The sequence below is a fragment of the Podarcis bocagei genome, assembly GCF_964188305.1.
Source record: "Podarcis bocagei genome assembly, chromosome: 5".
Lineage (NCBI taxonomy): Eukaryota > Metazoa > Chordata > Lepidosauria > Squamata > Lacertidae > Podarcis > Podarcis bocagei.
The window spans coordinates 53,325,544-53,350,810 of NC_138129.1; the positions used below are offsets into that span (position 1 = coordinate 53,325,544).

At 43.6% G+C, this 25,267-nt stretch overlaps 1 protein-coding gene across 9 annotated transcripts in view; it reads left to right on the forward strand.

The window, feature by feature from the left end:
- Window positions 1–25,267, forward strand: part of RNF220 (ring finger protein 220) — a 327,427-nt gene that overhangs the window by 133,417 nt on the left and 168,743 nt on the right. The window contains exon 1 of one of the 9 annotated variants that reach the window (XM_081195321.1): window positions 6,692–6,804. The exons of the other annotated variants lie outside the window; for them this stretch is intronic. Within the exon in view, the coding sequence (XP_081051447.1) occupies window positions 6,714–6,804 (91 nt within the window). The 5' untranslated portion in view covers window positions 6,692–6,713. Of the gene's footprint in view, window positions 1–6,691; window positions 6,805–25,267 lie in introns of those variants that run through there. 9 annotated transcript variants of the gene reach the window in all.

A 25,267-nucleotide genomic window follows, 5' to 3' on the forward strand; every position in this document is an offset into this window, starting at 1 on the left:
GTTTCTTTTTTTTTCCTTTTTGTATTGCTTGCCTTTTGGCCTAGAAAGGCAGCAGCCTCTTTTCCTCTGAAACCTTTTTATGACTCCGGGTATAATTAACTCAAGCCATAAAAATTTTTCGAATCCAAATAGATATAATTAACATTTAATGTCACCGGGTTTTTTGTGGATAGTCAAGACTATTAAGAAGTGAGTATTGATTGAAGAGGTGAAGCAGATGTTTCAGTTATTGGATCAGGACATCAGAGGGAAGAGGGAGCCAGGAGGCTGTGCTGGAGCTGATCCAGTGACTCTTCTGTGCCTCCTGGAAGAGATTGGTGTGCTAGGAAAAAGGCAGAGATTTTGTAAGTATTTTGCAGAACTCCTCCTCTCTTGCACTTGGCCTCCTCCTCCTGCTGCTGCATAAGGGAAAGACAGGGGAAGCAACATCTGGCTGGTGGCGGCAGCAGCAGCAGGAGGAGGCCAAGCACAAGAGAAGAGGAACCTCCAGCCATTGAAGCTGCGCTGCTGCCACACTCGGCTCCTGCCGCTGTCCCAACATCACGTGTTCTCCATTGGCCTCCTCTCAATCTTCTGCGCAAATAGGTCCCTCTGCCTTTGAGCATGGTTACCTAAGACTCCTGCTGGCCAGTCTGTATGTCAAGAAAGTGAACTGCAGAGGTGCTTTTTTCTGAAGTCAAAGCTTGTTTGAGGTATAAATTCAGAAATAGAAAAAAGTGAGCAGTATCTACATAGAGTCAAGCTACACCCCACAAAGTTTTAGCCATATGCTTCAGTATTGCACCCAATAGTCAAGCAACTGTTTAATCCAACTATGGTAAACCAAAACCAAGGTTATTTTGGTAAGAAGGTTCTTAGATAAGGGAAGGGGGAAATGGAATTGCTCTTTGGCAACATTGGATAGAATTGCAGATCTAGCCTACAAAATGCCTAAACTAAACATGACATGTTAGCTGTTGGGGTGCTAGCCTTTGAGGATTGGGGAACTGGAGGAAGTGGTACATTCCAGGAAGGCCTGTACAACATACCCGTCCTGTGTGTTTGAATTCACTTTAAATTGTCAGAAACCCTTATTTTAGTTATTAGTTACATTTGTTTCACACACACTCAGTTTTAAAAATGCTGTCAGGAAGACTTTAGAGCTGGAGGGCCCATGTATTCCTCAAGATCCATCATAGCACCTCTTATTGGTCATGTCATAACTAAAGTGATCTTGACTGGACAGTTGCTGCTCATCTCCCACTGGCAGCTGTTTAATACCGATGAATGATAACAACTACCTGGCATGGGCTGCCAGATATCTTTTCCCTTCCTGGTTCTTATTTAGCTCCCTAACCCCTGGCCTCAATCCTGACTGATTATGCATCTGTTTTCCCTGGTCATGCAGCATATCTGATTTGAGCCTGACCCCTTGGGCCAAGCCTTGCCTCCTTGCTAGATCCTAGGGCTCTTTAGATGACATTCTTGGCTGATTCCCCTGCCAGGCCTGCTTGGGAAGTGCCAGGCTGGGTGAGAGAGTGATGGCATGCCATATTTTGTGTGCCCCCTGATCCTGGGAGCAAGACTTCCAAGCCCTGGGATTGATTGGGGCTTCTGATGCTGACAGATGACATGAGCACAGGAACATGAGGCAGGTCAGCAGAGCAGAAACCAGCAAACGCAAAGAAACAGGCTGCATTGAGTTTAATAAATAAAAACAGTGACATGCTGTGCTAGGGCTAGGAGTAGGAGGCTAGCCCTGCACCAGCAGCTTCTGGCACCCCTCTGCAGCTGACACCAACGTACCAGCTCTGGATTCACCCCAAATGCCCTAGACAGCACAGAGCTGCCTTTCTCTGCCCACACACAAACTCTGATTGTTTGGAAGCATCTCCTGCCCTGAATGTTTTGTGTTCCTTGTACTGATCAGTGATTATCATGGTAAGGAGGAAGGAAACACTGTTGGCATCTGTGTGCTAGCATCTCCATAGAATTTATTCACCTTTGCTCACATGTTTTAAGATACTCAAATTGGTACAGCACTGTAGCTTTCTGAGTTCTTTAAGTACCCATCTTTCATTCCTCACCTGACCATTGAAAGTAGGAGCCATTCTTGCCCAGTATCCAGAAAAATATAAAAAATGTATACCAAAAATAATGGGATTGGGCTATTACAACAGAGGACCATTTTCTACTTTTCACACTAGTTGGCAAGACCAGCTGGGTGGACATTTTAGCCAATATAAGGGCCTCCTCAGATCTTCTTCCTTCCCTAATAATAATAATTTATTATTATTTATATGCCACCCATCTGGTTAGGTTTCCCCAGCTACTCTGGGCAACTCCCAACAGAATTAAAAACACAAGGAGACATCAAACATTTAAAACTTCTCTAAACAGGGCTGCCTTCAGATGTCTTCTAAAAGTCAGACAGGGTGGGTGCCACTACCGAGAAGGCCCTCTGCCTGGTTCACTTCTTGCAGGGAGAGAACCGCCAAAAGCCCTTGGAGCTGGACCTCAGTGTCCGGGTTGAATGATGGGGGTGGAGACAGTCCTTCAGGTATACTGGGCCGAGACTGTTTAGGGCTTTAAAGGTCAGCACCAACAGTTTGAATTGTTCTCGGAAACGTACTGGGAGCCAATGTACAAGTCTCTATCCATTTTGATGTGAAGGTGAATTCCAAAATAAAATTTTGCCTATATGGATTCCAGGACTTATTTTTTAAGGGACAACATCAAGGGGAACTTGGCAGCAGGGTGGAGACACAAGGCCTTGCACATTTTCTATGTAACCTCAGAAAAACTTCCTGGGAGGCAAAGGAGGCAATTTCAAACAGCCCTTTTGGAAGAGGATTATAATGTGGAGAGACAAAGGGGTGGGAGGCCTCATGAGTCTCTCCCTAATCTAACATGGCAGTGTTGGTGGAGATTACAGATATGAACTTTCCTGAGGAAGCCCTCTTGGCACAAATGGACATGTAGCCACACTCAGGCAATGTGTTGTCCACCCACACTTGGGGAGGAGAGGCAGAACTGTCCACAACATGGCAAGATATGCTGCAATTGGAATTGAATCCTAACAATTCTAACTGATGTCATAAAGTGTCAAGTGATTGAATATCTGGCCTTGAAGTTAACTTGATGCATTAAACTTATGGTTTGGTCCTAGCAATCCTGTGGGCATATTTTTCCACCTAATCCTGCAGCAATCCATAAATTATGTATGAGGTTGTCCTGTGTTTGTGTGTTTAATAGAAGTTTTTCAAACTGTAAATTCTAACAGGTAGGTTTTCAGTATTTGATATTTCAGGCTGAGAAATTGGCGAGTACCCCACTTTGCACTTTTGGGATAGGGAAGGCATCACAGGGTCACTGTTGGAGAGGGATGAGGGACTCAAGGTGTTATGCACCAAGCTCCTTGAGACCTCTGGCACACTTAAGCGCATGCACTGTTCTTCTGACCACTACCAGCCTGCAGACCCTTCAGAGGATGCAGCTCTCATAGTGGAGAAGACTGCCTGGATAGAAGTAGAGTCAAAGCAGTACTTCACCATGCTACAACTCTCTGTGAACTACCGGTAGTTGGTGAAAGGCAGTATCTCCCCACTTTTCTTTGGGGCAGCCTTCAAATACTTCCGTTGCCAAGGCCTTGTGGGTATCTGAATGGAGAGGCAGCTTGCATTCAGAAAGGATCATTTTGGGGGATTTGGGAACTATCTTCACCAGTGCGTCTGCATTAAGAGATGGATTTTGCAGCATTTGCTGCTTCCAGGTAAATTCCAGTTCCAGGGTTTCATAAAGTTCCCATTGAAACTGTAGCCAGCAGCAACTGAAATCATATTGCAGCACTTCATCTAGCAATGTTGCAGTTATCTTTCAGTATATGCTTTTCTCAGCATAGAACCCTTGCATGTTATAATCGTCTTTGTTATTAACAACGCCTTATTGGCATCCCAAAGTTACCTGTAGATCTGCAGACATGGCTACACTGCCTCCCCTCTCTCCTGCAATCAGAGTCTGTCTATCTCTACTATAATATCAGCATGTTTCTCCTTAGAGTTGGATGGAGTTTGAGAAGGTTTCAGGCAGGGGTCTCTACCTGCCTACCTGGGGTGAACCTTGGACCTTCTGCATGCAAAGCACCTTCTCTACCACTGAGCTACAGCCCTTTCCTAAGATTAACTAGATTGCACTGAGTAATTCATGTAAGCCTTTTAGAACAGTCCATTCATGTTTCCTGAATGCTCATTCTTCCTTTTCTTGCAATTGCGAACTCAGTCTTTTGCTACTTCAAAACTAACCCATGCATCAAGACATGTCAATATGGTGCAGTGTGTCAAATAAAGTGGGGAAAGAGCCTTAAAATTGGATAGTGATAGGGACAGATTTAATTTCTGCAGAAATCAATTAGCTGGAGAAAACAGGGTGGTGGGTGTGGTGAACAGGTATATAGTGCAGTGATGCAGATTCAGTTCCTCCTGCTCACCTGTCTATGTTGTAATAGAGTTGGGGTGGAAAGCTGGCCAGGATGAATGTCAGCATGACAGGTGCAAATTGGTTGTAGGAAGAGTTTATCTTTTTACGTTGTAGTCCTAGACATACTTACCAGTGATATGCAGTTAATTTTTTTCATAGGGGAGCAGTTAAGGCCAGAGGCACCAGCATGCAAGGGGGGGGGGGGGGACAACTTCATGCATGTGATATTGTGAAGTCCTGTCATTGTGCATGTGAGCATCGCGCCTCCCTAAGCCTATCAGAAACTTCTTGGGCTTTGCAAAGGAGATGCCAGAGCTCTGACAGGAAGCTAGAATCCTCCTGTCTCCTTCCGAAAGCCGATGGGCTTTGGCAAGATGGCAGGACAGATCTTGGACCCATCAGAGCCTTGCATCTCCCTTCCTAAGCTGGGCAGAAGCTTCCCAGGCTTTGGGAAGGAGGCACCAGGGGAACCTTTAGGGGACTAGCCTAGTTCCCTTAGTCCAATGACCGCACTGCACTGATACTTGTCTGAATTTCTCACTGAACTCAGTGGGACTTACGGTACTTCTGAATAGATATGCATAGGGTTGCTCAGTTAAAAGGTTTTATGCAAAAGCACTCAAAAGGAGAATATTAAATAGTGAAAGACCACAAAATAAGTTGCAGGCTGCATAACCCCCTTGTGCAAATATCAGCTGCAGCATATGAAGAAAGCTGCCCTCTTAGATCTTTAACGGTCAGTGGTAATGGTGGGATGAGCTCCTGAAAAGACACAGGTGCAAGAACAATGATTGCACAAGTGATCTCCCAATCTGTTGACTTGGCTACACATTGACTGACATTGAATCAATTGCTGAATAGTCCAGACCACCCTGGCCATGTAGCAAATCTTAAATTGTCCTAGAGACTTGTACCATGATAGTCACAACTTGCATAGTGAAAACCGCTGGTATTTTTCTCAGGATATTTCAAGTTCCCCCAATTCTGGTCCTCAAGACTGAACAGAGTAGTTTTAAAACATATATATTACATATTTAACTGAACACAGTACTGTAGTTGATGGCTAGCAGGGCTGCATACAAGTGCATTGACTAGTTTTTCTTTATCTTTAGATTCATTATATCCCTCTTTTTGGCCAAAGTCTTTGAAGTGGCTCACAATGAGACCATCATATAAACTACAGACAAGAAAATAAAATACTTATCTTAAAACATAGTTGTTAATACCACTAATGCAACCTTAAAAGTAGGAATTGAAAACAATAACAAATAATTTTAATTCAGGGTTCACGAGTTAAACATCAGTCCTGTTTGACTCGGGGGGGGGGGAGTGCATGCTGGAAAAGGTGAAGAGAGAAATTCCCTGAGCAAGTTTGGGGTGCCACACCTGAGAAGAACATAAATCTTATAGCTGTCTGCTGTACACCAGACAGCAAGGACACTTAAAACAGGGTTTTCCGAAATTATATTAAAACATGGGAAGGGACAGGTGGAGGATATACTCCTCCAGATAGCCAAAACCCAAACTGTTTTATTATCTCAGTTCCCACCTTATTTTGGTCAACATTTCTCATGCTTATTTTATCATGCAGCAAACCCCTCTCTATTGCTACTATTTAGCCATTTATTTTCCTATTTTGTATTTGAGGTTTTTGGCCTGTGTTATCATTTTCTTGGAATTTAATTTTACGTGTCCAGTACTCTCAATTTATCAAGAGGGTTTTGAATGTTAATATTTCCTTCCAAAGTGTTCATGGTCCCTTCCAGCTTTGTGTCATCGGCAACTTTGATAAGTGTGCTCTACTCTTTTATCCAAGCCATTAATAAAAAGGTTGAATAGCAACATGCTTGAGATAATCTAATTACATTACTTTGGGCTGGAATGCATTCAGGATTAGCTCTTAGCCACTGGGTCACATTCTGTTCCCTCTGCTGGATCAAGCACTTCCTTCAAACTTTGGTTTAAGCTTGCTCCCCTGAAGCCAGAGATCTGAGTGTGATAGCATAGTCTTGCATTGGTGGAAGATGCAGGATGGCGGGTGAGCTTGTGGGGCAAGGTGCCTGGGGAGCTGTTCATCTAATTCCAGGAGGAGAAGTGTGTCAGCCTGAGCAAAATTGGCTGGCTGCTGGATTTATTCATTTTCCCTTGTCTCTGCCTTGTGGCAGGTGTTATGCTAAGAGCCTTCGCCGTACAGCCATCTCGCTAAAGCCCAGGGCGGCTTAGCACTTTAAATGGTTTTGCTGCCACTGCAGTGATCCATGCTTGTCAACAATTTGAGAGCCCTGGAGAGTGTCCACACAAACAAGATGGTAGAGGAGGAGGAAGCAGCCAGCAGCAAAGCTAAAGCAGGTACAAATGCATCCAGCCTAGACGTGAGGATAAGCTATTCAGCTTCTCTATTTATTTATTTTATAAAATATTTATTAAAGGTTTTAAACAATATAACACCATAGACATACACAACCCAAAAAACAGTAAAAAACACCATCACCAAAATACAAACAAAGAAAAAAGAAAACAACCGACAAGAAAACATATGCAAAATATAAAACATAGTTAACCTCATAAACCAAATGTCCATGACCTTCTTTTCTGACTCCCTCACATCTCCCTTTTCTGTGTTCCCATTTAGAAAATCATGTTCAGCAATACTTCACCTTCTCTCAATACTTGTTTTAAGTTGTACGTTTCAACTATTATGTCTCCAATTTTACCCTTTGTTATCCAATATTTAAATATTTAAGTTTGACATAATATTATTCAAATTTCACCTTTGTTCTTATAGTTCAGTTATTTTCATGTTCCTTTCCGCTAAGTCACTAATGCCATGTTATCTTTATATCCCGCATCATTTTAGCATTCATACAATTTACTATTCAGCTTCTCTTATTGTATTTGAAATGTTACTTACCTATGTATGAACTGATTTATATCGGAATCCTAGAAATATCTCTCATCTCTGTGCAAAAGCATCTTGCATTTCTTCTTTTCCAATGGCTAAATGTTAAGCACAGAGCCAAGGTTAGGACACTTAAATGCCAACAAGCAAGTAAAATCAAGTTTGAACAATTTCTGCATTCAATGACCAGCATAGTAGGGGACAACATTTCCACTCACCCCAGTCTTTATTTACAAGACCAGGGCAAGAAATTGTATCCAGGAAGATGATATTTCCAATTGAAAATATTACCTAGCTACATGACCGGTATGGAATATAGCCAAGCACGCAGACTCCTAAACAAAACAGCCTGAGCTCTTGATGCCCAGGGTGTCTCATAAAGTTTCTGAAAAATCTAAGTCATTTACACACAGGTGTTTGATGTGGATTCCCAAGGTAGCTAGTTCACTGTATCCAGAAGGAAGTTAAATTTTGAAACAGTGATCAATACAATTAGATTGGTGTTTGGAACACTGAAACCTGCTCCCAGAAATGGAATTGCTTCTATGGAAGTACTGTATTAAAGGCATGTTCAGCCAGGCTGAACCAAAAGTGGTTGGCCTCTGAAGCCAGCTTGTGGTTTTCAAACAGTGTTGTAGATCTTGTTATGTGTTAGCATCAGGTGCTTTATCATTAATATTTTTATTTACTAAATATCTATACCACGCTTCATCTGAGGATCACAGGATGGTTTACAATATAAACACACAATAATGCATACCACAATAACACAGTACCCCGCCCCCAGTTTAAAATGCCATGGATTGTTTAATTAGCCAAAGGTATGGGAGAAGAGGTGCATGAAAGGAGTCACAATGTGGGCTATACTTTTCTTTTTGTGCTGAAAGCACACAGCTGTTTAAAGATTTTGTAGCCAGCTCCAGTTGCCTGATATTGATGGGAGAATCATGAGACTTCAAAAACAGAGGGGGTTCTTTGGTTTTTTGTTTCCAAATCATTATCACATGAAAGACCTATGCTTAGTCAAAGACACTTTGAAGGAACTTTTATTTTATTGACATTTATATCTTAATACTCATGTTTTAAGGTGTGTGCCCTGCTCTCTTGAAAATGGTTAAATGAATGCATATTTCACTATGAAGACCATGCAGGGAGGGAAAAAAAACAAAGCTACTGACCAAAAGTGCATCTGAGCAGCAAATTGGCCATAAATAATCATACTCTTGACTGATCCTAGCACATGGGTGACAGACAAATTAAGACCATGAGATTTTGAGGTGCATGTCCGTAAGCATTAGGTGTAACTCTTGGCTTGGTCAGTGGGTTCCCTCTTGGGTACAAATTGTTCTCACTGGACTAGAATCTGTGGAGCAAATGGCTAACAATCTATAAGCCACCCGGCCATTACATAGGTATCTAGGCCCTTTTCCATATTTTTATGTTTTGTTTTGCTAGTTCTGCTTGCCATCTCAGGTGGTGCTGGTGGTAAAACAATCTCCATGAGTCAAGGCAATGGTGCTGTGGCCTGCAGGATACCTAGCGTCATATTCCTCATATCTGGCAGGATTTGATATGGTTTCAGTTATCCAGCACAATGGAAAATTGTTAATCATATGACTCTTTCCCAAGGAGAGGGAGAAATGACTTTAACAGCATTGGTGGGTTAACGGCTTGGCCTCGCTGATATGGCAAGGAGTTCAGTTCATGTTTGGTTTTAATAACCATCCCTTATTGCTAGCAAAAAAGATTCAAAGCAAACAGGCAACAGGGCAGTCAGAAGCCCTGTTGCCTACAACTTTTTCTCCCAGCCCGCCCCATACATTTACCTAACGCTAATGAGATGTATTGATTGGAATGATGGGATTTGTAAAGGTCGTGGGGTGACAGTCCATAAAACCAGCTGTGCCGGATCTGCAGCATCAGGGCCGATGGGTCTGGGGGGACAGATTAAGCCTTTGCACTGCAAGAGCTGACATCAATTACCTTGCAGATGTGTGAGCAGTTATAATGTATCTTCCCATGAGGCAGTTAACTCCACAGAGGTTCCTTTCCCCTACTCAGTTCTCCAAAGCCTGTTGAGTTATCTGGTTTAATCTTAGTAAATCAGAAAGGGAGAGGGACACAGAACTGCTTGTGCCGTACCCTCTTGGGAAGTGCTGGCCCACTTCCAATGCCTTTGTCATGTGCTGTGAATTCTGACTGAGTGATCAGCATAGATATGGTCCCGGAATCTAGGCTGCCAGTTACCGTTTTGCATGATAGACACATGGTGTTTCTTTAAGGTCCTGGCAAGAATGCAGAGTGAACTTCAACACACACATACACATTTCACACCTGTAACAATAGATGACTTCTCCTTACCATGTGGCAGGAGATGCTTTCCCCTTAATGTTTCACTCCAGAACATGTGGAATGGTAAAAACAGTGGGCTGTGAGAAACTCTGGAACACAGTAAGGGATTGGCTTGAAGATATTTTTGAAGACGGAACTTAAGGTAACTTAAATAACTGTCAATGCTTATCACTGCATTTGTTGTAAAACTGCCACTACCCATAAGCTCAGTTTGCATTAATCAGCACACTTTAGCCTGCATACCCTTAAGGAGGTGTTCCAAAATAAGGTATTTAAAATGCATATCTCTTTTTACTAGTGCTTAAGATATTCATGCCCTATGAAATTTCAGTCATTTGTGGTCAGCTTCTAATTTTCGCTTGTTTTTATTTTTGAAATGAAGAAATTGCTGATTAGAGTCATGACATCTTCTCTCTAAGGGCATGTCTTTGCAGATCCCATTTTTAGATCTAGTACTCAGTCATCATCTAGGGAAAGATATCTCGTTTGAATTTGCTGTCTACTACTAATAAATATTTTTTCAAGGCCTATGAATGGGTCTTACTTCCAACCCAGCCAAGTTATACTACATGTTGAAAGTAGAGCAAGTATCAACAATATCTGGCCTGCCAGTCAACATAAGCCTTATACTTTCCTTCTTTTGGCCCACTAATTCCTGGTCTGGATTATTAGTTGTTCTTTTGATGCTATCATTCCAGACCTAGTTCAGGATTTGGTGGAAAGCCACATTCCTATTTATGTTGATTTGAATTTGGTGCATGAAGGCAGTGTGATCTAATCCCAGTTATTTCATTATTTAGCCCTTTGTTGACTTCCATCCAAGTACTAAAATCCAAGCACTTCATCTCTACAGGTACATAGACCAGCGTGTGCATCTATTCTAGTAATCACTCTGTTGGTGGGTAGAGATTGATACTTAGGAGGATTTCAGATCCTTACTGTTAGCAGCAGGTTTCTTATGCTGAAATGATGTGTGGTATGCACATGGTCCACAATGTACCACGATGGCAGGTCTGAGGCAGAGAGAGTTATTAGCCTGATCCTTGTTGTGCTCCAATGCCATAGATGGTACTACTGCTCTTTAGTCCAGGAGGATCTTTGGTACAGTATAATTTTTTCTCTCAGTACAAGCACCTTGTTACTCAAGTTGCATTATGTAGTCTTATCTAATTCTCTTACTCAAATGAACTAGTGGTAGGTAATGTAGTTCAAGCTACGTCACCTACCACTAGTTCATTTGATCTTTGTTTTCCTTCCTTGGAATCTGGCCGTGCACTTTTGGGGAGCAAAGCTGCTTGCCTCTGGCTCTTAGGTCACTTTGTTGTTGGTTTTGAACTTAACATACAGTAATAAAAAATAATAAAAACTGAAAAGTGTATTTTATCTTAATGTGCACATTTCTGAATGTATTTTATCTTAAAATATATACATTTTACAGTATTGCAAAATTTGGAGAAGTATGAAATCTGAAATATAGTTACATTCATCCTTAGTCAAAGAGGTGTAGACTGCAGTGGAATTCATAGAAATCAAATTCTTCAGCCATCACTACTTTGCCTCTGAACATCAACAGACCTTCATACTGACATATTTTCCCCAGAGGGAGAAGCATATGGTCCTCTGTTCAAGGTGCAGTCAAAAGATACAGGCTACTGCATCTCACATTTAGTTTCAGCCTTGGATTGCCCTGCCTAGGCAATCCAAGGCTTGCCACATGATGCCACATCATGGGGTGGAGCTGCTTCCTGTGGCTACTGTAGTCCTACTAAAATCCTCTAACCACAATAAACCAATGAAAATACATTTGTGGGCACCAGAAGACTCCACCTGATTTTGAAATTTTCCCCAGAGTATGTTGCCATGGGGGAATTTAATATTAAATCCCAGCAAACGCCCTCACCCTCTGTTCTTAACTCATCCATGAATGTAGCAGCATCTGTTCCTTCTTCCACCCTGTGTGTGTGTGTGTGTGTGTGTGTGTGTGTGAGAGAGAGAGAGAGAGAGAGAGAGAGAGAGAGAGAGCGCTCTTGTGGGCTTGCTTGCTCTTTCTCTCTCCTGCTTTTGCTCTCTGCGCTGGTAATGAGTGGTTTGCAGTGGGAACTAAATGAAGTTGATTGCCCACTGGTGTCTGCCATTAGTGGTAATTAGTTAAAACATCAGAGTATAAACAGTAAATTGGATCTAATAATTAATACTAGCACTCAAGCATATGAGATAGACTGGGAGAGAAGCAGCAGCTTGTAAAATCAGTCGGGGATGTTTTAATTAAAAAAGAAAGAATGTAAGTAACACTGTATTGGAAAAAAGGACAAAAGGCATTGGGGCTGCCTGCGCTCATTAGCAGCCTAAGATTCTGTCTGCTCCAGGGCGCAGAGGAGGGACTACTAGCCCCCAGAAAACTCCAGGTGTGGAGCAAAACAGGATCTTGGGTTTTCTATTGCATGCTGAAGGAGAAGGCGGAATAATTCCTCCGGCAAGTTAATTTCTGGACCAGCGTGACATTTATTGGGGTTTCCCCCATCTTGGGTTAGTAGAAAGGTTTTGCAAATGTAACTTTTTTTTTTTTTGAAGCTTGTAAAATTGCAATATTTTCGCATGCCCACCAGGGTTTCCTGTTTTCAAAATCATAAAATTCGCAACAGGTCCCAAGTTTATACTTTTTTAAAAACAAAATATTTTTGATAAGGGCAAAATATTATTCTTTATTTTGCTGAAGACCAGAAGGTCTACATATGTAAAATGAGAAATGTAAAGGAATTAAAACAAAATAAAGAAAAGCAAATTACCTAAATAGGGCTGCAGTTTTACACACAGTTAAGCATGATGGGCAGAACAAACTGTAACAAGGCAACGTGTGGCATGAAGTACCATGTTCACCAGCCCATATTTACAGCCCTACTGACCAGGGTAGAAGATAGAGTGGGTTTTTTGTTTTGATTTTGCTGCACTATCTTCCGTCTGGAACAGCAGATTGTGCACCTCTTCAGGAAACAGACTGGCCATGGATCCTGTGGATCTGTCTCTCGCCATACTTCCCCCCACTCCACCCCGTGATGCTCCGTTTTGTGTTCTTCTGCTGATCACCTCAGGCAGTAGCTTCCCAACTGCCTGTGATTACCACTGAGGCCTCCAAGTCAGCTGAGCTGAATGGTGAGCAAACACTGCCTAATCCAAACCCCTTCTAGTGATGCTGAGCAAGGGATTAGGATTGCACTGTTGAAGGTTTTTTATTTCAGTATGAATGAAGCAACCTTTACTGTTGGTTCTGAATCACAATCAACCATGCCAAAAAGGACAATGAAGCCAGAGTTCTTAATAAATCAGAATTTGTTTCATACTTGTTGCAGCTTCTTTCCACCTTTGAGCCTATAGGTTTGGAGAGCATGTGCAGTTGTCTGGAGTGCAGTCTATTCAGACAGAACTAAGTCCTACTGAATTCAGTGGGACTTTCTCCTTAGTAAGTGTGTACAGGATTTCAGACCTTTTTTTTTTTTTTACTGAAGTTGGCTTTGTGCACATGTGCGGTTATTATCTTGAGGACAAAGCATACGAGGCTGACCACTCCTGAAATAACAATCAGTTATGGCCATTGGTGCCATGAAGATCATTCGAATTTCCTAGTGTATATCTGTTCTATATTGTCAGGGGTTCAGGAGCAGAGACGCAGAGAAGGGAGGAGACAGAGAGCGAGGGGGAGGAATACGAAGGAAAGATGAGTGGGGATGACGAACCGAGATCGCCGAGCTTATCCAGTGAGTCCGAGGATTCCCAGAAGGGAGCGCCAGCGGTCAGAGCAAGGGGGGAAAACAGGGGGACACCCCAGGAAGAAGGGTCCAGAGAGGGATCAGAGAGCAGCAGTTGGAGATCGGGACCCACGTACCCAGCCGGGAGCAGCGGGGAGGAAGGGGACCAGATATCGGGTTCCGGAGGCTTTCAGAAGGAGGGAGGGCATGAGTCAGGAGTAGTCACGCCCACCTCGGGGAAACGATCAAGAGGAAGGTGGAGAGTTGGGCGCGCGCGCCAAGTTCAAATGTAGCGGAAGCTGGCGCAGTAAGCAGCCCAGAGAGTGAGCCAGGTCCCAAAGCCCGCCGCAAGGAGGCGGAAGGGTCAGGGGGGTCCGCGTCAGAAGAGAGTAGGAAAGAAGAGACCCCGGGGGGCAGAAGGACCCAGAGACGGAAGGAAAGGCGCAGGAGGTGGAGCAAGGCTAGGATATTAAGCTGGTGTGCTAGAGGCGGAGACTCAGACGGGTCTTCGCCGGTCTGACCTAGAAGAAGTAGGGCTGCACATTGCAGTTTGGAAATGGAACCTGTAATCCAATAAAGACTCTTTTAACCTGAACGCTGGCTAGCGTGGTCCTATGTGAGCTGGGACTGAGTGGCAGCCCTGACATATATTCACAGATTGGATGGACCGTTTCCTTGTTTCCCATCTCAGCTATCTTGATCCAGAGCTTAATCTGCTAGTGGCCTGCACTGTTGATGTAGAGTGACATGGAATCAGGCAAATATTTTTAGTCCACATAACTGGCTTCCTACAGTGAATGCAAGAGTGTCGCGGAAGAAATAGTACCTGCTTTTACTGATGATGCATTGATGTTTGTGTGCTGCTGAATATGCTACAAACTTCAGTCTAACTTTCTTCCATTTGTGTAAGTCATAGAGCCATAGAATTGTGGAGTTGGAAGGGACTACAAGGGTCATCTATTGATCCCATAATGCAGGGATCTTTTGCCCAACGTGGGGCTTGAACCCATGACCTGACATTAAGAGTCTCATGCTCTTCCGACTGAGCTATCTCTTTGGCTCTACCATGTTCACCTATTGTAGGTCCAGTCTGTGTTCCAAAGCTACATTTCCAGAGAGAAGAAGGAAAGATCTAACTTGGAGGCCCACATTTTTTAGCACATTGATGGTGGCTGATATGATTATAACAAGGGACCTTATGCTTCATCCTCCTTTCCTCCCCCATTTCCTTCCTGTCTGAGAATTCATCCACTATCCCAGGTCCAGTGCCTTAGGCTGTCACCAGAGAGAGAGACATAATAAATAATAGTAGGAGTGAGGTGGTGCCACATTATGTCTTCATAATGTACCGAATGTCTGTGCTAAAAGCATTAGTAAGAAGGTGAGATATCCCTCCACTGGGTAGTGAATAAAAGCGCTCTCTCTCTCTCTCTCTCTCTCTGTGTGTGTGTGTGTGTGTGTGTGTTCATTACAGCCCTGCTCTTCCTCAAATTAGCTGGAACTGGCATATTCCTAAGAAATGGCCTTTCCCCCCTCCTGCTCAACACACAGAGGTTTTATGCATTTCCAGGAACTGTGGTACCAAACCTGAAATTGTTGTGGGGCTAGACCTGAGTTGTATTGCGCTGAATTTTTTTGGATTTTGATTTTCACACAAACGTTCCACGGTTGAGTGAGGAGGAACTAAAATGTTTATGACAAAACCTCTACTTCCCACTTTTTAAATGTGTCTGTTCATGCCCATTCATAGATACTGCTTTTTCAATCTGTTTCTGCTTTAAAGGTAAAGGTAAAGGTAAAGGACCCCTGACAGTTAAGTCCATTCGCGAACGACTCTGGGGTTGCAGTGCTCATCTCGCTTTACTGGATGAGGGAGCTGACGTTTGTCCGCAGACAGTTTTTCTGGGTCATGTGGCCAGCATGACTAAGCCGCTTCTGGCGAAACCAGAGCAGCACACAGAAACGCCATTTACCTTCCTGCCGGAGCGGTACCTATTTATCTACTTGCACTTTGCCGTGCTTTCGAACTGCTAGGTTGGCAGGAGCAGGGACCGAGCAACGGGAGCTCACCCCGTCGTGGGGATTCGAACTGCCAACCTTCTGATCGGCAAGCCCTAGGCTCAGTGGTTTAGACCATAGCGCCACCCGCATCCCTTTGTTGCTGCTTTAGGTCAGTGCAAAAGGGGACACATCTCTGTTGTACCTGAGTTTACCATATAGTACTGAGCTGTCTTTCATTGCCTGCTAGCACTGTGAAGATCCCTGGTCCAAATGTAGTTTGTATTCAGTGCCAGATCTTCAAATTTTGCCATAGAAGGCAAAAGTCTGCTCTGGCACCCACCTCTCCCTTATCGTGAACGATGGGCTGTAAACCTGCAACCCCAAATTAAACAGAGGGAGGAAGCCACAGATCCTGAAAAATTCCTACAGACAGCCTTTTACAATGTTTAATTCTTTGATGCACCTTAACGTCTTTTACAGTAATGATTTTCTCCAACCCGAAACCAAGCTAAGCAAGTTTGCACCTAATACTTAGGTGGAAGACTTCTAGGGAAGCCATACCCAAGCTTCCTTGAAGGAAGGCTGGATAAAGTTTAGCAAATAAATAATTAGTACTTTGTCACTTAGCTCAGTATTGCCTGAACAGACTGGCAGTAGATCTGCATGGTTCTCTCCCAATTCTATGTGGAGATATGGGAGACTGAACCTGGCGCTGTCTGCATGCAAAATAGATGCTCTCCCACTGAGCTATGGTCCCTTCCCCCTTGTGAATCTTGTATTGATTTTGAGGGGAAATCCCAACAACACAGATGAAGTATTTTACTCAGGATGGCAGCAGAGGAGGAAAGGGAAAACTTTCCCTCTCCACATTTGGATCACATTAAGAATCAGCGATTGATCAGCTAATGGGGGTGATTTTAGTAGGAAAATGGCACAGGACTACCACCCACCCAGAGCACTGTAATCCTGAACTACTCTTTCTGCTGCTGCTATCTCCCACTAGTTCCGGCCCAATGCTCATTCCTTCACTAACTTTTCCCCTCCTCACCTTCCCATGAGTGTAGAACAAACACTGCATTGTTTCAGGCAGTGGCAGGTATGAGAAATGTAGGGGCAGGGTACTGTTTGCTGCCACCCCTAGCCTGCCACCCTGGGCAGTTGCCTCCACCCCTCAATTTGGGCCTGGTTATGACTCTAGGACAGAAAGTGGGTAGGGGTGCACATCAAATGTATAATCCCCATCTAGTTCCTGCCCCAACTAGGGGCAGGAGTACTAGTCTGGTTATAAAATAATAGAATCATAGAGCTGGAAGGTACCACAAAGGTCGTCTAGTCCCTTTAATGCAGGAATCTCTTGCCCAATGTGGGGCTCAAACCCATGACCCTGAAATTAAGAGTCTCATGCTCTACTGACTCAGCTATCCCAGATATGCTACTTTCCCCCCTTTTCAGTAACCCTCCCACTACAAACATTTTCACACCCTTTTACAAATGGGTGGAAAGAATTGCAAAATGCATCCCTTGCTTCAGTTCAGAAGTTTCCCTAGGCAGCGGCTCTCACTTAAGTGTATGCTTTGAGGGTGCTTAATATTACACACTATGCATCCTAAAGCATTTCAAAGAGATGTCTCTGAGCCTGGAACCGTTGCCCCTGCTCTTTGAGGTTTGAGGCACTGGGAAGGGAACACACCCAAATCAGGAGGGCCAGACCAGGAGGGCTGCACATGCATGGTTGTTAATCATCTTCTGAATGCACTAACGATGCTAATGCTGTAAGTGACAGTGGCCCATCTTTAGGGCCATGATTTAGGGGCTCTGAGCGGAAGCCCAGCTCTAGGGAGTAAATGCATGAATTCTCCACTGATACTAAACCTCCTAATAAATCTTGCACACACCAAAAAGCCCTAAGCACTAAATCCCAGAATCCGGTAATTGAAACCCTCCAAGCTCATGGGGATGAAAAGGTAAATTGCCCACGTGTGTTTTTATTATAGTTTACCTGATTATCTCCCAGGGAGACAAAGGAAAGCAGGGTCTTCAAATTAACACACCACATTTCACACTGTGGAAACAGTATCTGTAACATGAGCATATGGCTGAAGGACTGAGTTCTATGCAGCAGGGCCTTGGGATAACTGCAATTTCACCTGATAAATATCCAAACCCGATGTTACACTGTTGCCTCTGTATTGCATCTCTTTGCTGTTCTCCATTGCCCTCTGCTGCCTGCTCTGTGGGAGAGCAAGATGCATTAGGAATGGCTTATAATATTGTTCACAATTGTGGTTGTGCATTTCATTCATAGAAAGAAACAAGCAAGTGCTGTGCTACAATGCTAACTATCAACACAATGCTGCGGATATTAAACATTATAAAGTTCAGCTTGCTGTAGAAATGGTTGAGTTTATCTTCTTAATCACAAAAAGCTAGATGTGAGACGCAACATAGTGCTATTGGGTTCTCTGCTGGCACAATGAGACTTTGCCTTCCTCTCTACCCCCTAAAGCCCCTTGACCCAGAAAGTTGGGGGGACCCTCTGGAACAATTTTTGGAGTGCCCAGGAGGCTGGATGCCATGCTAGATCGTATTATCCCACTTTATACATTGTAAACTAGGATTTAGGAGAATCACTTGTCCAGAGCCATTTAACTAAGTTTGTGTCTGAGCAGGAATTTTATTTCAGTTCTCGTATTTCTGTAAAACCTCACTGTTGAGATGGGTTAGTAGCAAGTGATGATAAAATCTATTACTGTGTCTGGGATTTATTAGTGGCAGTTTCTTGAAGGATGCCCTACTTTAGATAAAGAATAAAAAAGGTACAATACCGCCCCCAATCTCCTAAGAAAGAAAAGTGCAAGCCTATATTGGTCCATTTCTTCTTACATTGGTCACCAACATAGCACTAGATCCCAAACCTACTAGGAAGTCTTCCATGAGATAACTCAGAGATGGGGCACTCAGAGTCAATGACAAGATGGGATGCTCTGCTGGGACATATTGATCAAGACATGGACAATGCCAGTGCAGTGCCTTGTTATTGTGGTGCTCTCAGGTTTTTCCTCAGGTCTTTTCAATGTTTCAAATATCAGAGTGCTACAGTTCAGGGTAATCCTTATAGCTCTACACTGTTCAATGAGATCATTGTTCTTGGATCTCAGTTGTCTCAGGTTCAAAATCTGTAGCATATATCTTTGTATTGGGACGTTCTGGTATCCAGAGTGAAAGGGGCATGGTCCATGAGAACGTCATCTTCACTTTCTGTAATAGACTCTGTGACCTGATGTTTTTTGGGGATGAGACAAAAAGAAAAGCTTCATTCATTTTAAGACACTAGCAGGTAATGTCCTATGGCTCCTACAGACCACAGGGTGCTATGAAGTTGGCATTTTGTCATGAGCTCCCAGCATGCAGTCTAATGTATTCTTCTGTCATTTAACTAACCCAGGTTCAACTTACCCAGAACTCTAATGGAAGCCAGTGTGAGGGCTCCAGCTAACAACAGTAGGGCTCCCTCCCCCTGCACCTCCCCAAAATCTTCTCTAGAGGATCAGGAGAACCCACCCCCTGCAGAACAGCATGTGGGGAGAGAGGGGGGTCATTCCATCTGGCAAGAGGAAATGCTTGTGCTGACAGAATGATCAGAAGAGTGTGATGTTGACTTCCTCCCACTGTGTTGAGGTGTAACCCCGGGAAGTGTCGAAACAGACTTAAATGCACCACACAATATGTTGTGAGCTAATGGCAAAATGCTAATTTTGTAGCACTCTGTGGGGCTACAGTATCCCATTTCCTCTAGCACCCCTCTCATTGGATCTGTTGCCTCATGTTTGTCTTCTTCAAGCCCATTAAGTTCATTTCCTTGAAGGTTCTCACCCTTCTCACATGGAAATATTCATGCATACAGCTGTACTTGCAATAGCTTCCTTCCTAGAAATACAGAGCCATGGCAGGGGGGAGTGGAGGAACTCAGTATGCATCATATGGGCGGATGGGGCTAGTTGGTGCAGCCCCTCTGCGCCCCCCATACTTGCTCACCATGTAAGAATGATTCAGTGTTTGCTTGCCAATTCCCTTCCCCTCCTTTTCTTCTATTCAGTTCCATATTCTAGATTTTTGTTGGCTTCTATTTTATAAAATCAATAAGCTGTAGCTATATCTAAAACTGGAAGGCAACTTCTATATGGAAAGAGATTTCCAGGTAGGTTGACTTTACCTGCCGAGTAGTCTGCGGAGTTACTAACCATTTCCTTTCTTACTGGCTGTCCTGCCAACTGTACAGAATGAACTTTCATGGTAAGAACAAATTCCTTTGTGTTCCGCCTTTTATATTAAACCTTGTTTTTCAGGAAATCTCTGCTGTCATTACAGATCAAGCAGAAAGCTCATGACTATCAGTGTTCAACCAGGTTGTGAGCTGCAGCTCAAAAGATGCAAATAACTGGGAGTGTTGGCAATGAAATGTCAAATTAAATGATAAAGACAAAAATATACAAGCAAAGAAAAATTTGCTTACAACGCTTTTGAATGAACTGCTCCCTTTTTCAAAAGATCTTGAAAATTATTATGGCTAGTTACAAAGAACAAACAAAGGAAGCTTAAGAGAGAAATATTTACCCACACGCAATTGATCTTCGAAGGGCCATGCCACAAGTGTGGCAAATGCCAACAGCATAACTGAGTTCTAAATAAGATTGATGTAAGATGAGGATATCATTTTCTAACAATTAAGATATCTGGGCCATACTTCCTTTTAAAATGGGTGTCCTTAAATATTTGCCTAAAAAAGACTGGAAATAATCAGCCTTTATAAAATCTTTATCTAATTCCTGTCCAGAGTGGGTTACTGGAGTTGCTGTTCTTATGCAGTAAGGGTGGTTTAATCCTTGTTGGTATGTTTGCTTTGTGCATGCTTGTTTTGAAAGAGATGCTAAACATTAGAGTTCTCCACCATGCCCTCATTTTCTACTTTGGGCCCTTGAATCCCTAAGCAGCTTCATAAAACGCACTCTGAAACTTGAATAGAGCTGGGGGCACATTCCTGGAAAAGTGCTGGAATCTTGCTGAATTTGAGGGGATGTGCATATTAAAACACTCCAGCTCGAGCCTTATGGAGAGGCATCCGCCCATCATTTCTCAGGTCACCGCTTGGCTAATGGTCTATTAATTTGTTCAGTCATCCCATGTGAGTCAAACTCAATTTCTGGTCTGTGATTCTTCCCTGTCAGCAATGTGATTGATTGGACGTATGACTGTCAGCGGCTGCTCCAAATCCGACCCCCACCCCGCATCGTCCACCACTGCTCACCAAGATGTCTTCCCACCGCTTTGGCAGGCACATAGATACACATACACCTACACACACAAATCTCTCCTAAAGAGCAGTCTGTCTACTGCTGTATACCCAAGGATTTGTCTCTAGCAATGAAAAATGACAGAAATATTTAAGGACAAATAAGGTTTACAAACCCAATTGAAAATTATTACAGGGAGGCCTGAGCTGCAGATGGGCCCAAGCTGATGTGCAGAGGCAATCAAATCGAATTTCCTTATCGTGTTGTTATTTTAGGGCGTTATCTGGTGCCGTAATGCAGTTATAAATTCAATTTTGCTGCCGAGCATTTATTGTTTACCATTGCCTGTTTGCTGGAAAAAATGTAAACACTTCACGGCTGTAAAATTAATTTCTGGCCTGAGAACTAAGGTAGGGGGTCGGGGATGGAAAGATGGAAAGAAAATAAGAAATCAAAACGGAATGCAAGGATAGAGCATGGGTTGTGTGCTGGCATTCCTGTATTTCTCTCTCCCCCCCCCCCCGCCCCCCAAACCTAAACCTAAGTGATTTTCAGTTCCTGCCTTTTGCCCACTTGCACCTGCTTCATTTTGCAGAATGAGAAGTGAAGTTAAGAGCCAACCATTTTAATTATCAGATGTGTATATGAATGCTGTGGATATATGTGCATATTGTGTACATACTATGATTCTCATAGTCATCAAGTCTCTCCTGCAGCAAGCTCTGGTCTAGAGCTGGGCAGGGTGGGCTTAAATCTGAGAGGTTTGGGTACAGAGCTGGATCTAACACTGCCATGCACTCACTGAGTGGCCTTGGTCAGTGCACTGTCTCTCCACTTCAATTTCCCATCTGTGGAATGATCTCCCAGCAAATGATCATGAGCTGGGATAGAAGATGTAACAAATCCTGTAACACACTTTGCAAACATGATATGCCATGTAAAGCAGTCATAGAATGGGAGTAGACTGATTCTTCCTGGCCAGTTCTCCAGTGCCCTCTTTCAGGAGAGGCTGATACTGGCATAGCAGGGAACACCCCTTAGAATCACCACCCATAGTCTCTTTACAGCGACCCCTGTTGGGAAATGTGGGACATGTCACATGATTTTCCAATCCTGAATCAAGTGCACCTACTCCTTAGTATGAAGCTGGACCATAACCTCCTTTTCCCTTCTCAGTTCCAGTGTCCCGTTCTTTCCCCTACCCCCATTCAGGCTGAGCAAAGCCAGGAAATGCAGGTTGCTGCCAAAGAAAAGTTGAAGGTCTCCCATTAATTCAAGACTAAAAATGACAAATTCATCTTCTACGACAATTAAATGAAGTCAGTAATTGATGCTAATTGATATTCAGCTGGGAGGGCTCTTACTGCTTCACTGCACTCTGTCGTTTCGCATGCCTGCTCCCCCTTCTCCTCCGCAGTGGCGTTCCACCACCACCCCAGGCATCTGTGCTGCTTGCTAGGAACCTGGCCCAGTGGCTACTCTTTGCTCTTCCACATGTTCGGCATTCTCACCCAGGAAAGTCATGTAGGCTTCATAGGACTGCGGTTTCGGCTTTCTCCGTGGATACCTCCCCCCACCAAGGCAGGTAAACTCCAGGCCTAATAGAGTTGGCAACAAAGGGTTTATAGCCCACAGCTGTGTAAGTTCCCACTTAATTTTTATAAGCCCAGCATAAGAGCCAGCAGGGGGTAAAGCACACTTGGATTTTCTCTCCTTAAAATATTATGGTGTTAGCACTTTTCTGCAAGACCCGAAAGGAATGACAAAGGGAGGGGGGAGACCTGGATGTGTATGTGTTTGGATTTTTTTTTTTTTTACGAGATTCCTTTAATCTGAAGCCAATATGTCAAAATCAAATTAAGCCTTGGAAAGGGAATGGGCTCCGTGTGCCAAGTGAGCAAGCTGGATAGTAAATGTGCAATTGTTTCTGGGACTGTTATTAAGGCGACATGACTGTTGCCCATTAAGGAAACATGACATCACTTCCTCAGGAAATAGCACAGAGTTGGAGAGAGAGGCATTCACAGCCGGTTGTGCCAATCAAGTTTGTGATGAGCAGGAAACAAAAATAAGAGCATAGGTCTCACAATAAGGGGCATGGGTCAGAAGTCAGATGGACCCTAGTGGTTCATTCAGCTTGGCTGACATTCCTTTGCAGCCACAACAAGAAACTACATTTCAGCTACTAAAATATGTACCCTCTTTTATCTCTCCTGATTATTGTGTAGTGGATTGGTCAACAATTTACATTATGAGATACTATAATAGGTTTGTACATTATAAAGTTATTATAGAAATCGGTAGCACTTTCCTGTGAGTTTTCAAATAATCTGTAGCACTATCTTGCAGAAGGGTGATCTGTCCCTATCCATTTAGTTGTGGGTTAATTCAAATGCGTAGGATGGTAATTTAGAAGGCAAAAACCTACCCTGAAAGTTTCCATGAGAAGTGACTTTGTCAGTGGTCTCTTCCAAGATCTTTATTGCAAGGAAGAATTTCAAGTAGTAATGGAGCTTCAATGATGCAATTTCTGAGTCTTCTTTTAATGTCACAAATAAAAACACAGCTTTCCTTTCAGGTCATTTGGGGTGTCCTCTACTTTTTGGGGGAGCCTTTGGAATATGGACAGAAATGGTCCATGTGTTACTTACTTGCTAGCTTGCTATGCCTTTGTGTGGCTTGGTGCAAATCAAACCCACCCCACTGCCTTTGGGATTCAAAACAGTTTGCATGATGCCATATGCTCTTAAATTTACCATGTGGTACCACTGAGGCCTTTTAATATTTTCATTATAGACCAGGCAAGTATCTCTGGCAAATTTCACAGACCAGAAGAAATTGAGATCTGGTCCCTCTCTCCAAGAGATTCTTAGTTTGAATGTATGTTGTTTATATAACAACTACAAGAGCATGATGCTACAGGAACTGCAATCTCCTTTTTGCACCAGAAACCCAGGCCATTTGAACACCTTCTGTTGGCTGGCAATCCACCATGCAACGTGAACACGCAAAAGTTGCAAGAGAGCTGCATGTAAGAGAGAACATGATGGCCAAGGCAATGTGGATGAAGCAGGCAATTCCCAGACGCCCCATGCTCTCCGGTTTCCAGGAACAAAGAGGGAAATAAATAAAGTGATCCAGACAATTTTGTATTAAACATACGTGACATGAAGGCTTCTCTCCCTTCCCTTCTCTCCTTACTAAGTTCTATTAAACCTGACAAATTATGACATACAGACATGTAATGCAAACTGATCCATTATACATTTAAATATGCTGCACAGAAGCAGTGGGGAAGCAGTGGCTGTGTGGGTGGGAGGGGGAATAGGAAGACAAGTGTATTACATGGATAATGTATTTGACGTATTAATAAAACAAGCAGCATTGCTCCGGCCAGGCAATGGTCGAATGCCGATAGGCGATGATGGATCACAGATTGATGGAATCCAGATGTTTAGAATCATAGTCTTGGGGCCTTTCTCATATTGACTAAAAGTAAAAAATGCAGCGCTGTCAGCACATTAAGTCTCCCTGCCGCTCTTGGAGGCTGCTGAAGTGATTATTTATTTCTGAAAGCCAGCACTACCCAACCCCCAGTCTGCTTCCTCTTAGCTGGGCCACCTGGCTGCAAGGTGTGGGGAAAACCTGGACCTTGTCCCTTACCTCCCAGTGAGGTCAAACTCCAGGATGTTCTCTGCCAAATCAAAAGCATGAACCAGCCTATGGAAATGAAACATTTTAGGTTTCCTGTTCTTTCTTTACAATGACCTGTTTGCTTAACGCTCCTTTCAAACTTTTTTCTCAGAATATTTTCATGTAACCCAAATTAGCCCTGATTTGATTTGAAAGGGTGAGTTTTCACCTGAGACAAATGTACCTGCCTTGGGGACAGTGGCAGAGGAAGGGTGCAAGGGGGTCGCCCCGGGTGCCATCTCTGAGGGAGGTGACAAGAAGGCACCGCACGGGGGGGGGGGTGTTGCTCCGCTGCCTCCAGGTGTGGTGGCGCGAGCCGCTACCATCACACCCTTGCAGCCGTGTGCAGAGGATCCTTCCGTCACCACTGCAGCCACGAGCAGAGGATCCCGCCACCGTCCATATGGCACTCAAGTGACGCCATCAGCAAACTGCCCAGTGGCACATGTGCAGTGCCGCTATGTACACCACATGCGTGTGCGCCATACATAGCGGTGCTATGCATGTGCCATACATATGGCGCGTATGCCGCCAGGCGGTTTGCCCCGACAAAGCCTTCCTTCACCCCTGCTTGGGGAATGAACCTTTTGTCATCCCCCCTTTTAGGACAGATTGTGATTTTAATTTACGTAAACTGCCCTAAGTGGGGCATAAGCCTTAGAAAATTGTGCCGGAAATTGTATAAACAAAGCAAACTTTCAAAGTGAATGGCACACAGGAGCAAAGGGACTTCCTCTTTCAAGGAGAAGGTGGCTATGCAGAGTGTTGAGTAGCTGCTCTTCTGACAATCATGAAGCCACTCTTGAGTTTTTAAGATTAAAAACAACAACAAC